Raw genomic sequence first — 12,748 nt, forward strand, 5'->3', positions numbered from 1 at the left:
GGGCTCGTCCAGCTTTTCCTTTGAATTCAAATTGTGATAACCGATTCCAATGTTTTAGCCCTTCTAGCTGAAAACCCCTTTGGCTATCTTGTCTGTTAGTTTTGTATCCTGCTCTAGTATTTTATTATGTTGCATATTTGTTGATATTGTTCACTATATGTTGTTACAAAAAAACCACCTTCATTATAACTTCTATTCTGGTTATTTTTCACTTTGTGTTCTTGTTTTTGTTTCAAAAGGGAGTCTCTTGGTTTCCTCCTCACTTCATTTTTTTATTTTGTTGAGCATCTCTTTATTGTACCCGTTCTCTGTTAATTTTATTTCCAATTTTTGTGCATTTATATCATGTTTTCCTAAATATGTACACAGTTCCTTTTAATTCGGACAAATTGTCCTTTTGCTAAACCTTTTTTAAGTGGGGAGGGTGACACGAGTCAGCTGTAAGTATTGTATTTCCAGTGATTTTTTTCCTAAACATCTCTGATTCTCTACAGTCATTGTTTCTTTATTTCACTTAAAGGGACAGTAAACCTCAAAAATAATGTTATAGAATTCTGCACATAGTGCAGAATTATATAACATTATATTAGCGCAAACTTTATAAAACATAATATACCCTTTGAATTTTTAACAAAAACGGTTGTTTGACAGACCCGCTCTCTGTGCTCTTCTGAGCGGGTCTGTTTTTTTCCCCACAGCGCATCAGGTCAGCTGTATAGTCACAGCTCGGCCAGACCGCGCCATAACACTAAGTGCAGCTCCCTCCTGCTGTCAGACACTTCCGAAAGTCATGCAAAAACTATTTTTTTCTGACATACTGTCATGTAGGGGTCTCTCCTGAACATTCAGGACCCACCTTAGCAAGATCACAGCTCCCAAGCTGGGGTTAAACACATAGCTAAAGTTCTGCATGGAAGCCACAACATACTGCAATTCTTAAAAGGACATAAAACTCACATTTTTTCTTTCATTCAAATAGAGAATACAATTTTTAACAAGTTTCCAATTTACTTCCATTATCAAATTTGCTTTATTCTCTTGTTATCCTTTCTTGAAGACAAAGAAATGCACTACTGTGAGCTAGATGAATACATCAGGTGAGCCAATAGCAGGAAGCATACATGCACAGTCACCAATCAGCAGCTAGCTCCCAGTAATGCATTGCTGAGACTACCTAGGTATGCTTTTCAACAGAGGATACCAATAGAACAAAGCAAATAATAAAATGGAAGTAAATTTGAAAGTTGTTTAGAATTGCTGTTCTATCTGAACCATGAAATAAAATGTTTGGGTTTCATGTCCCTTTAAGTTGTACAAAGCAAGAGAGCGAATTAACCAATCACATCTTGCGGAGGAGGTAAAAAGTGCTGAGTGTGACCATTTGGAGTAAAAAAAAGGCACTTTGTTTTGTGACTCCATACGGCACAAGGAAAACAACTTTCTCCTGCGCAGAGCAAGCACTGTACTTGCAAACTGCACCCTCTTCTGTACTAGCATGCTCCCAAGCTCTGAGAGATGTATTAGGTCATGGATGATGCCATGTATGATGTCACTAGTGATGTCACTCAGATTTAGCTTCTTCAGCATTACATTAAGAAAAATAATGGAATTAAAAGGACCAGTAAATATAGATTTCCATAATCAACAATTGCATGATAAATAGACAATGCAATAGCATGAAATTAGTCAGAAAAAAATCTACTACTCAAAATTATGTCTATTTCCCCACCCACTGCATCATGTGACAGTCATCAGCCAATCACAAACGTATATACGTATAATCAGTGAATTCTTGCACGTGCTCAGTAGGAACTGGTGACTCAGAAAGTGGAAATATAAAGAGAGAATGAGCACATTTTGTTAATGGAAGAAAATTAGAAAGTTGTTTAAAAATTGAATGCTCTATCTGAATGATGAAAGTTTAATTTTGACTTAAGTGTCCCTTTAAATAAATAATATACACTACCTTCTAAAAGTGAACTAGAAGCAAAGCTTTGCCCCCACTCATACTCACACAGGCTCCTCTTGCTTCTTGCTAGTGTTAGCAAGCTCCTGCTCCTTCTGCTTATCGGCGGCATGAGCGTGTTTCTCAATCTCGCTGAAACTCTTGCTGCTGACTTTCTGCGCTCCCAGGCCTCCCTTCTTGGCGCCAAGCTGCAGTTACAAATAAAGACAGATTTCCCTTTAGTTCCTATACAACTCGCAGTTACCAATAAAATGCAGACCAGTCGCCATCACTTACCCCTTTCTTGGCAGTAGCAGGCTTCTTTTTTAAAAGCGAACCGGTATCTGCAAATGACATTTAGCAGTCATTACAAGGGCTAGCTGTAAGTTTCATTCTAAGCCATGCATCCGGCAAGCTGCAAATTATAGAGAGTTGTGCACAGGGGATAATCAAAAGCTTGAAGCAATCCCACAGGAGAGACCATTAATCAGCATAAAAGCAGTGTCCTTATTATATAAAGCAATCAGTTGTCTGGGTGAAAGAGTCAGATTTTGTCTTAATGGCACAACTGATATAGCTTTCCCTAAAGCAAAAAAATTAGGGTTATTGCTTGAGAGCACCAATTATTCATTTAACAGAATAATATAATGCAAATATGACTTGCTCTAATATGACTTGCTCTAATATGACTTGCTCTAATATGAAACCCAACTATTTTCTTTCATGAGTCAGAGGAGCAATTTTAAGCAACTTTCTAATTTACTTCTATTATAAAATGTTTCTTCATTCTCTTGGTATCTTTATTTGGAAAAGCAGGAATGTAAGCTTAGGAGACAGCCCATTTTTGGTCCAGAACCTGGGTAGCGCTTGCTGATTGGTGTCAAATGTAGCCACTAATCAAGCAAGCGCTTCCCAGGGTGCTTTTTCCAAATAAAGATACCAAGAGAATGAAGTTAAATTGATAATAGGAGTAAATTAAAAAGTTGGTTCAAATTGCTGCTCTATCTGAATCATGAAAAAAAAAAAAAATAGTTTTTTTTTATATTATTAATACCAAGGGGTAAAAAACCCTAATTTCTTACACGTTCACAGCAATTTGTTACTAATTCCATGACTACTGGCAATTTCCAGCCCTGGTTATTCCAAACAGTTAATTTAGCAAATAAACTAGGGCTACACATGTTTAATTCTCTTCATATGATCATAGGATCTTAGCTATAACAGAGCCCTAGTTTATTTTAACTGGCTTAAAAGGAAGATCTGGGAACACACAGAACATTTTTAGGCAGATTCATAAAACAAAAATAGGGAGCTATGAAAACAAAAATTAATAATTTCACTTTTTTGCAGGCACAAAATATTTCCCATGCTGCAGAAAGGGGCAGAGATTTAATGAGCACAGCGTGGTACTGTAGTCGGGTGGGAGACATGCAGTGACCAGCAGGAAATATCAAGAACAGTCACCTTTTGTAGGTGCGCTCCCTGCAGATAATATATTCATTGTATCATCTGAAACATGAAAGATAAAAAAACAGACAACTCTGAGGACCAATAAACACACAGGGTATGCAGCACTTATTTAACTTAAAATAGTTAATCACGACCAACCATAAGATCCTTCTAATAATGGAGGTTACACAGGCACAGGGCTATCAGAAAGCTGATTAATAGTAGAACTAAGCTTGACCGGTGTTCGAGAAAAAAAGCTAACCCATGAAATTAGTAAACCACGTCACTTCCTGTGATGTTGCATCAGCTGTTTGACAACGTTTTACCCCAAAGCGCATGCATGCAACGTCATGTCATTCCTGGCCGCACACGTCAGTGCTTCACTTTCTATCCCCGTAAAATTCCTTGGCCGTCTAACTCTCATGATTTTTAACTCTGTCTATACCGCACCCCGCTAACTTTGCCAACCGCGGCAAGCGATAAATACAAGACAATCATTATTTCCTATACACTGAGTTTATATGTCTCCCACAGTGGTATTTAGATGCCTGAATTGAGTATATTTTGCAGACAACACTAAACTGCATTTTTAGAAGTAAAGTACACTTTGTTCCAGAAAGGAACTTCTGTCGGAACAATATTTTATAAAAATAAATAAATTTATATACTGAGCTCAGGCATCTAAATACCACTGTGAGAGACATATAAATTCAGTGTATAAGAAATGCTGTATTTGTCATCTCCTGCCGCGGTGTGCGGTATAGACAGAGTTAAAAATCGCGCATATGCACATTAGAATAGATGGTTGAGAAAAATGCCATGACGTGGCAGGCATGTGCATTGAGGTGAAACACAGTCAATTTGCCAATTACTCAGATTTGTTATTTTCTCGGAGCACCGGCAGCATTTGTTAATATATTTATACTACGCTATCAGAGATCTGTTTATTGCAGCCATCAGACACACTGGTGTTAAACAAACCTATGCCTCTCGCTTTATGGCTCAGGGTTGATGACAAATGAGATATCCCTGCTGTACGGTTACACATAGGTGCGTTTTAGAGGTGACAATGTGTTAAAGGGACACGAAACCCAAAATTGATCTCTCATGATTGAGATAGAACATACAATTTCAAACAACCCTCCAATTTACTTCTTTTAACAAATATGCCTCATTCTTTTGGAATACTTTGTTGAAGGAACAGAAATGCACTACTGGGGGGCTAGCTGCTGATTGGTAACTACACATATGCTTCTTGTCATTGGCTCACCCAGTGTGTTCCGCTGCTCCTTCAACAAAGGATATCAATAGAATGAAGAAAATTTGATAAAAGAAGTAAATTGGAGGGTTGTTTAAAATTGTTTGTTTTATGTAAATCATGGAAGACAAATTGTGATTCACGTCCCTTTAAGCAATTTACCTTTACATAGCAGACATTTAACAATAAAATGCCTGTTAATAAACAATACACTGAAGATGACAATATTTATTCTTGCCTTTTAAAAAGTTATTAAAAACATTCATTTAGAAGTAGATTATCACAAATGTTATCGTGAGTATTACCTAGTGCAGCCTTTGGGGACATGCTGAGACAGTCTACACTCGGTCCTTGTTCTGGGTCACCTGAAATGCAAACACACAATTATTACAAGAACCTCCTGAAAAGGAACTAAATGATAAAAAGATTTGAAAGAGAAGTCAACAGTTGTGCAGCTGTTCTTACTGAAGTTGTACACAAACCAGCAATGTACAGGAAGTGATTTACATGTCATAAAACTACAGACGCTCATTACGGAGACAGAAACAGATTTTGATGGCAGATAAGAGCCATAGGCCCAACAATTCTGCCCAATATTTCCTAAAAGTATAAACTTATCTAGTTTGTAGGATAGCCTTATGCTTATCCCAGGCATTAGTTAGTATGTAGGATAGCCTTATGCTTATCCCAGGCATTAGTTAGTATGTAGGATAGCCTTATGCTTATCCCAGGCATTAGTTAGTATGTAGGATAGCCTTATGCTTATCCCAGGCATTAGTTAGTATGTAGGATAGCCTTATGCTTATCCCAGGCATTAGTTAGTATGTAGGGTAGCCTTATGCTTATCCCAGGCATTGGTTAGTATGTAGGATAGCCTTATGCTTATCCCAGGCATTGGTTAGTATGTAGGATAGCCTTATGCTTATCCCAGGCATTGGTTAGTATGTAGGATAGCCTTATGCTTATCCCAGGCATTGGTTAGTATGTAGGATAGCCTTATGCTTATCCCAGGCATTGGTTAGTATGTAGGATAGCCTTATGCTTATCCCAGGCATTGGTTAGTATGTAGGATAGCCTTATGCTTATCCCAGGCATTGGTTAGTATGTAGGATAGCCTTATGCTTATCCCAGGCATTGGTTAGTATGTAGGATAGCCTTATGCTTATCCCAGGCATTGGTTAGTATGTAGGATAGCCTTATGCTTATCCCAGGCATTGGTTAGTATGTAGGATAGCCTTATGCTTATCCCAGGCATTGGTTAGTATGTAGGATAGCCTTATGCTTATCCCAGGCATTGGTTAGTATGTAGGATAGCCTTATGCTTATCCCAGGCATTGGTTAGTATGTAGGATAGCCTTATGCTTATCCCAGGCATTGGTTAGTATGTAGGATAGCCTTATGCTTATCCCAGGCATTGGTTAGTATGTAGGATAGCCTTATGCTTATCCCAGGCATTGGTTAGTATGTAGGATAGCCTTATGCTTATCCCAGGCATTAGTTAGTATGTAGGATAGCCTTATGCTTATCCCAGGCATTGGTTAGTATGTAGGATAGCCTTATGCTTATCCCAGGCATTGGTTAGTATGTAGGATAGCCTTATGCTTATCCCAGGCATTGGTTAGTATGTAGGATAGCCTTATGCTTATCCCAGGCATTGGTTAGTATGTAGGATAGCCTTATGCTTATCCCAGGCATTGGTTAGTATGTAGGATAGCCTTATGCTTATCCCAGGCATTGGTTAGTATGTAGGATAGCCTTATGCTTATCCCAGGCATTGGTTAGTATGTAGGATAGCCTTATGCTTATCCCAGGCATTGGTTAGTATGTAGGATAGCCTTATGCTTATCCCAGGCATTGGTTAGTATGTAGGATAGCCTTATGCTTATCCCAGGCATTGGTTAGTATGTAGGATAGCCTTATGCTTATCCCAGGCATTGGTTAGTATGTAGGATAGCCTTATGCTTATCCCAGGCATTAGTTAGTATGTAGGATAGCCTTATGCTTATCCCAGGCATTAGTTAGTATGTAGGATAGCCTTATGCTTATCCCAGGCATTAGTTAGTATGTAGGATAGCCTTATGCTTATCCCAGGCATTAGTTAGTATGTAGGATAGCCTTATGCTTATCCCAGGCATTAGTTAGTATGTAGGATAGCCTTATGCTTATCCCAGGCATTAGTTAGTATGTAGGATAGCCTTATGCTTATCCCAGGCATTAGTTAGTATGTAGGATAGCCTTATGCTTATCCCAGGCATTAGTTAGTATGTAGGATAGCCTTATGCTTATCCCAGGCATTAGTTAGTATGTAGGATAGCCTTATGCTTATCCCAGGCATTAGTTAGTATGTAGGATAGCCTTATGCTTATCCCAGGCATTAGTTAGTATGTAGGATAGCCTTATGCTTATCCCAGGCATTAGTTAGTATGTAGGATAGCCTTATGCTTATCCCAGGCATTAGTTAGTATGTAGGATAGCCTTATGCTTATCCCAGGCATTAGTTAGTATGTAGGATAGCCTTATGCTTATCCCAGGCATTAGTTAGTATGTAGGATAGCCTTATGCTTATCCCAGGCATTAGTTAGTATGTAGCATAGCCTTATGCTTATCCCAGGCATTAGTTAGTATGTAGCATAGCCTTATGCTTATCCCAGGCATTAGTATGTAGGATAGCCGTATGCTTATCCCAGGCATTAGTTAGTATGTAGGATAGCCTTATGCTTATCCCAGGCATTAGTTAGTATGTAGCATAGCCTTATGCTTATCCCAGGCATTAGTTAGTATGTAGGATAGCCTTATGCTTATCCCAGGCATTAGTTAGTATGTAGCATAGCCTTACGCTTATCCCAGGCATTAGAGAGTAAGTAGGATAGCCTTATGCTTATCCCAGGCATTAGTTAGTATGTACGGTAGCCTTATGCTTATCCCAGGCATTAGTATGTAGGATAGCCTTATGCTTATCCCAGGCATTAGTTAGTATGTACGGTAGCCTTATGCTTATCCCAGGCATTAGTATGTAGGATAGCCTTATGCTTATCCCAGGCATTAGTTAGTATGTATGATAGCCTTATGCTTATCCCAGGCATTAGTTAGTATGTACGGTAGCCTTATGCTTATCCCAGGCATTAGTTAGTATGTACGGTAGCCTTATGCTTATCCCAGGCATTAGTTAGTATGTACGGCAGCCTTATGCTTATCCCAGGCATTAGTATGTAGGATAGCCTTATGCTTATCTCAGGCATTAGTAAGTATGTAGGATAGCCTTATGCTTATCCCAGGCATTAGTTAGTATGTACGGTAGCCTTATGCTTATCCCAGGCATTAGTTAGTATGTACGGTAGCCTTATGCTTATCCCAGGCATTAGTTAGTACGTACGGTAGCCTTATGCTTATCCCAGGCATTAGTATGTAGGATAGCCTTATGCTTATCCCAGGCATTAGTTAGTATGTACGGTAGCCTTATGCTTATCCCAGGCATTAGTATGTAGGATAGCCTTATGCTTATCCCAGGCATTAGTTAGTATGTAGGATAGCCTTATGCTTATCCCAGGCATTAGTATGTAGGATAGCCTTATGCTTATCCCAGGCATTAGTTAGTATGTACGGTAGCCTTATGCTTATCCCAGGCATTAGTTAGTATGTACGGTAGCCTTATGCTTATCCCAGGCATTAGTATGTAGGATAGCCTTATGCTTATCCCAGGCATTAGCATGTAGGATAGCCTTATGCTTATCCCAGGCATTAGTTAGTACGTAGGGTAGCCTTATTACAATAAATATACCGAATATCACAAAGAAAAAAAATGTGAAATAAATGTGATAACAAAAATCATAAAAGGAAAACCAAATAAAGTTCTGAATCAAGGATATGTCTGTGTCCTCTGGATGAGTTTTTCAGCTTGTTAGCATTCCTCAGTGAGATCCCATAAAAAAGGAAACAGAAAATTGCAACATAGTGTGAATCTGTAACGGCACTTTGAGGAAGTAGTTGTTTTGTAACAAATGACTACTCACATTTGTTGGAGCTTTCCACTAAGCTCAAGGATATGCGCACTCCCACTTTATACTGATGGGAAAACAGTACACTAGGCAAAACTTGGATACAAATTTATTTTAAAATATATAAAAGCGTCACATAAGCCTTGATAACACCACAATGTAAGGGTACAAAAGCAGATATGCTGTAACAAATGCTTCAAATCGCCAAACTTGCAAAGAGGTTAATGGATCAGCAGGAGTGTGACCACCGAAACCAAAACCTTTTTAGTAGCAAGACAATAGCGCTAAGCCCCCAGGTGTCCTGGCTAGTGTAGAGACGCAATAAAACTCAATATAGAACAGTTTAGTTCCGACGTACGTTTCGCTGGTATGCTTTGTCAAGGAATGTTATTGCGCATGTCCAAGAGTCCTTTTAAACAATCCATTGATGAGTTTCTGCCAGGTTTGTGGTTACATCCTCCATTTTGGAAGTTGGCATTTAGGTAATTTGTCATTAAACAACTAGTATGTTTTTCAACTTCTTTCAGTTTTATACATTTTGTTGATATATGCATAGATGTTAAGATGGATAACCAGAATTGGGAAATTATGCATTATAATGTTATAGCATTATACATATATGCAAAACTTAAAAAAACAATCACATTGTGTCTGCAATTAGTGTCTATACTGATGATATATGTAGGTATTTGTTTTTTTAACCCCTTAATGTGAAGGTATTAGTTATATCTTTTTTAGTTTAAGTGATGTTACTGACTATATGTCCTATGGACCATAATTAAACTACTAGCCTTATCATAAACCTAGTTGTGTCGCAATGTTTTCAAAAATAGATTTTATTTGTTAGCATGTAACATGTTTAAAAACATATATTGTACTTATGTGTGTTTGCGCTGAAAAGTTATGATAGGATGTTGAGGTTACTGTTTCTAACTATGTGTTTAATTTTACATTTGAGGTTCCATATATTGAAAATAAGTTCGCGAAACATTCTAAAACTACCTAGCACTGATAATATAAGTGTGGACAAAGTAAAAAAATAAAAATAAAAAAAATTAAAAAAATTATTAAAATTAAAAAATAAATAAATAAATAAATAAATAAATTTAAAAAAAAATTTAAAAAAAAAAAATGTTGCAATTTTCTGTTTCCTTTTTTATGGGATCTCACTGAGGAATGCTAACAAGCTGAAAAACTCATTCCAGAGGGTAGCCTTATGCTTATGCCAGGCATTAGTTAATATGTAGGGTAGCCTTATGCTTATGCCAGGCATTAGTTTGTACGTAGGATAGCCTTATGCTTATGCCAGGCATTAGTTTGTATGTAGGATAGCCTTATGCTTATCCCAGGCATTAGTTAGTATGTAGGGTAGCCTTATGCTTATCCCAGGCATTAGTATGTAGGGTAGCCTTATGCTTATCCCAGGCATTAGTATGTAGGGTAGCCTTATGCTTATCCCAGGTATACAGGTATAGTTAGTATGTAGGATAGCCTTATGCTTATCCCAGGCATTAGTTAGTATGTAGGGTAGCCTTATGCTTATCCCAGGCATTAGTTAGTATGTAGGGTAGCCTTATGCTTATCCCAGGCATTAGTTAGTATGTAGGGTAGCCTTATGCTTATCCCAGGCATTAGTTAGTATGTAGGGTAGCCTTATGCTTATCCCAGGCATTAGTTAGTATGTAGGGTAGCCTTATGCTTATCCCAGGCATTAGTTAGTATGTAGGGTAGCCTTATGCTTATCCCAGGCATTAGTTAGTATGTAGGGTAGCCTTATGCTTATCCCAGGTGTGACAGACCCTTCTGTCAGGACTGAAGGAGTTAACTGTGTTTAGCTTTAAGAAACTATTTTCTAAACACAAGTTGCTGGCTCCAACCATAATTTAGTTAGTGATAAGAATTCCATTGTTTGATCACCCTCAGAGAGAAAACGCCTAAGTGATAAGAAGAGCCAAGAGTGTCTTGTGGTTGAAGTGTTTAAGTAATATAATTCTATTGTATCATGTAAAAGGGCGCTTTTCCCTCCATGTAATGTACAACAGTCTTTCAACCCCCATCTGGGGGGGGGGTCAGACCTGCATAAATACTAGGCATAGCCTTTAATAAATGTCATTCTGTTTTAAACCTGAAACTGGCTGGGTTGTGAATTGCTGATTCCCTATGCAAGACATTGTTCCCTGGTGTTAACCCTTGGTATCCTGTTGGTACCGTTACAATTGGTGGCAAGCGACGGAATGAACCTTATCGCCCAGAAGAGCAACTACACAAGCCAGTAACCTCAGGAAGAGGGGGATTACTACAATACTGACTAAAATGGAAGGAGTACCAGGGACCGAAGTGAATGGAGATGGATTATTCTAAACTAAAGAGACAAACGTTAAAGGAACTGCTAGAAGCCCGGGGAAAGATAGGCAGCAGCAAACCCAAGGCTATATTAATTGCTGAGCTGATGGAGGGAGACAGAGCTCGCAGCGCTACGCCTCCAGCAGCCATGGAGGAGACCCTATACCAGAGGGAAATGAGGACCAGGCTGGAATTTTTACCCCAACTTGTACCACGGGATATGCTATCCGTGGTAATGGCAGATGTGCAGGAGTACGTGATGGCACACAGTCCGCGGAATGCATCCTCCCGAGCAGAATCCATTTTGGACGCACTCAGCAACCCAGTAAGACCCAAAATCCCATACCATGCATTTAAAATGTTTTGTGAGGAGAAGGATGAGATCGATGGGTATTTACAGGATTTTGAGAGACTGTGCGAGTTACATGATTTGGAGCAGTCCGTATGGGTGCCGGTGCTAGCAGGCAAGCTAGCCGGTAGAGCAGCGGAAGCCTATCGCGCTGTACCCAGGGAGGACAGCAAGGATTACGCTAAAGTGAAGAGAGCGATCTTGGAAAGATATGCCATTACCCCAGAGGCATACCGGCGCAAGTTTAGAGGCCTGCGCAAGCCAGAAAGAGATTCACATGCAGAGTGGGCCCACAAGCTGGATCAAGCATCTCAAGGGTGGATACAGGCCAGCCAAGCTACCACCATGGAAGAATTGCGACAACTGATGCTGTTGGAGCAATTCTTTAACGGCTTGTCCCCAGAAGCCCAAGAATGGGTGAGAGATCGAAAACCCCTCACCTTAACCGAAGCAGCCAGATTAGCAGACCAGCATTTTGATGCCAGGAGGCACCATGGACTACAGCCTAACACCCCCACAGCGGCACCTTTTCGCCCAGCCCCAGGGAATCCACCACCCCCCTCACGATACAACAGACGGGCGAATATACAATGCCACACCTGCAAGCAGTGGGGACATATGGCACGTGAGTGCACCCAAAATCGGAGCAGACAAGCTTGGAAGCAGGTTAGACAGAACCTGGCCCCAAGGGCGGCTGCTCACCATTACCACACGGAGCCAGCCGCTCATGAGTTGTTGAGCACCCAAGCCGAGGAACCCCTGGGAATTCTGCATGAGGTGATGTCGGTCCAGGGACTTCGGGATTCGGGAGCTACTTTAACCCTGATAGCTCCCCATTTGGTGCCGGATACAGCACCCACTGGCGGATCCGTGGCAGTACGAGGGGCAGGGGGAGCAGTATACCGATTGCCCACTGCTAGAGTGGAGTACAGACCACCAGTCACCCCAGCAGCTGCCAGTTATCAGCCCCCGGCGCACCGCTATACCACACGGTCTCCGGCCACGAACTACCCTCAGAGTGCCCGGTTCAATTCGCGGGGCTACTCACAACCTATTCGGTGCTTTGGATGTAAGCAACTAGGGCACAAAAGACCAGAGTGTCCCCTAAACGCAGCGAATCAAGCACAGTCCTGGAGAAGACCCGCTGGCGGAATCCCACATAATCCTGAATGCTGGGGCAGCCTACATGAAGCAGACCCTGTGCAAGCTGCCCACCGGAATAACCGGCAATGGGTTAAAGTGAATGGGAAGGAGATCAGTGGTCTACGGGATACTGGTGCTACCATGACCTTGCTTCAAGAGAACTTGGTGTCTGAGAAACAGCACACTGGAGACACTGTGGCTGTGAGGGTAGCAGGGGGCACTGTGTTCCGCCTACCTGTTGCCAGGGTACATTTGGATTGGGGAGT

General features: G+C 40.5%; 1 protein-coding gene across 1 annotated transcript in view; it reads right to left on the reverse strand.

The window, feature by feature from the left end:
• ARFGAP3 (ADP ribosylation factor GTPase activating protein 3) overlaps positions 1-12,748 on the reverse strand; it is a gene marked incomplete in the record, with an annotated part of 126,537 nt that overhangs the window by 68,784 nt on the left and 45,005 nt on the right. The window contains 4 exon segments of the mRNA XM_053719099.1: positions 2,015-2,154; positions 2,243-2,289; positions 3,410-3,454; positions 4,958-5,017. Of these exon segments, the coding sequence (XP_053575074.1) occupies positions 2,015-2,154; positions 2,243-2,289; positions 3,410-3,454; positions 4,958-5,017 (292 nt within the window).

The sequence above is a fragment of the Bombina bombina genome, chromosome 6 (genome assembly GCF_027579735.1).
Source record: "Bombina bombina isolate aBomBom1 chromosome 6, aBomBom1.pri, whole genome shotgun sequence".
Classification (NCBI taxonomy): Eukaryota; Metazoa; Chordata; class Amphibia; order Anura; family Bombinatoridae; genus Bombina; species Bombina bombina.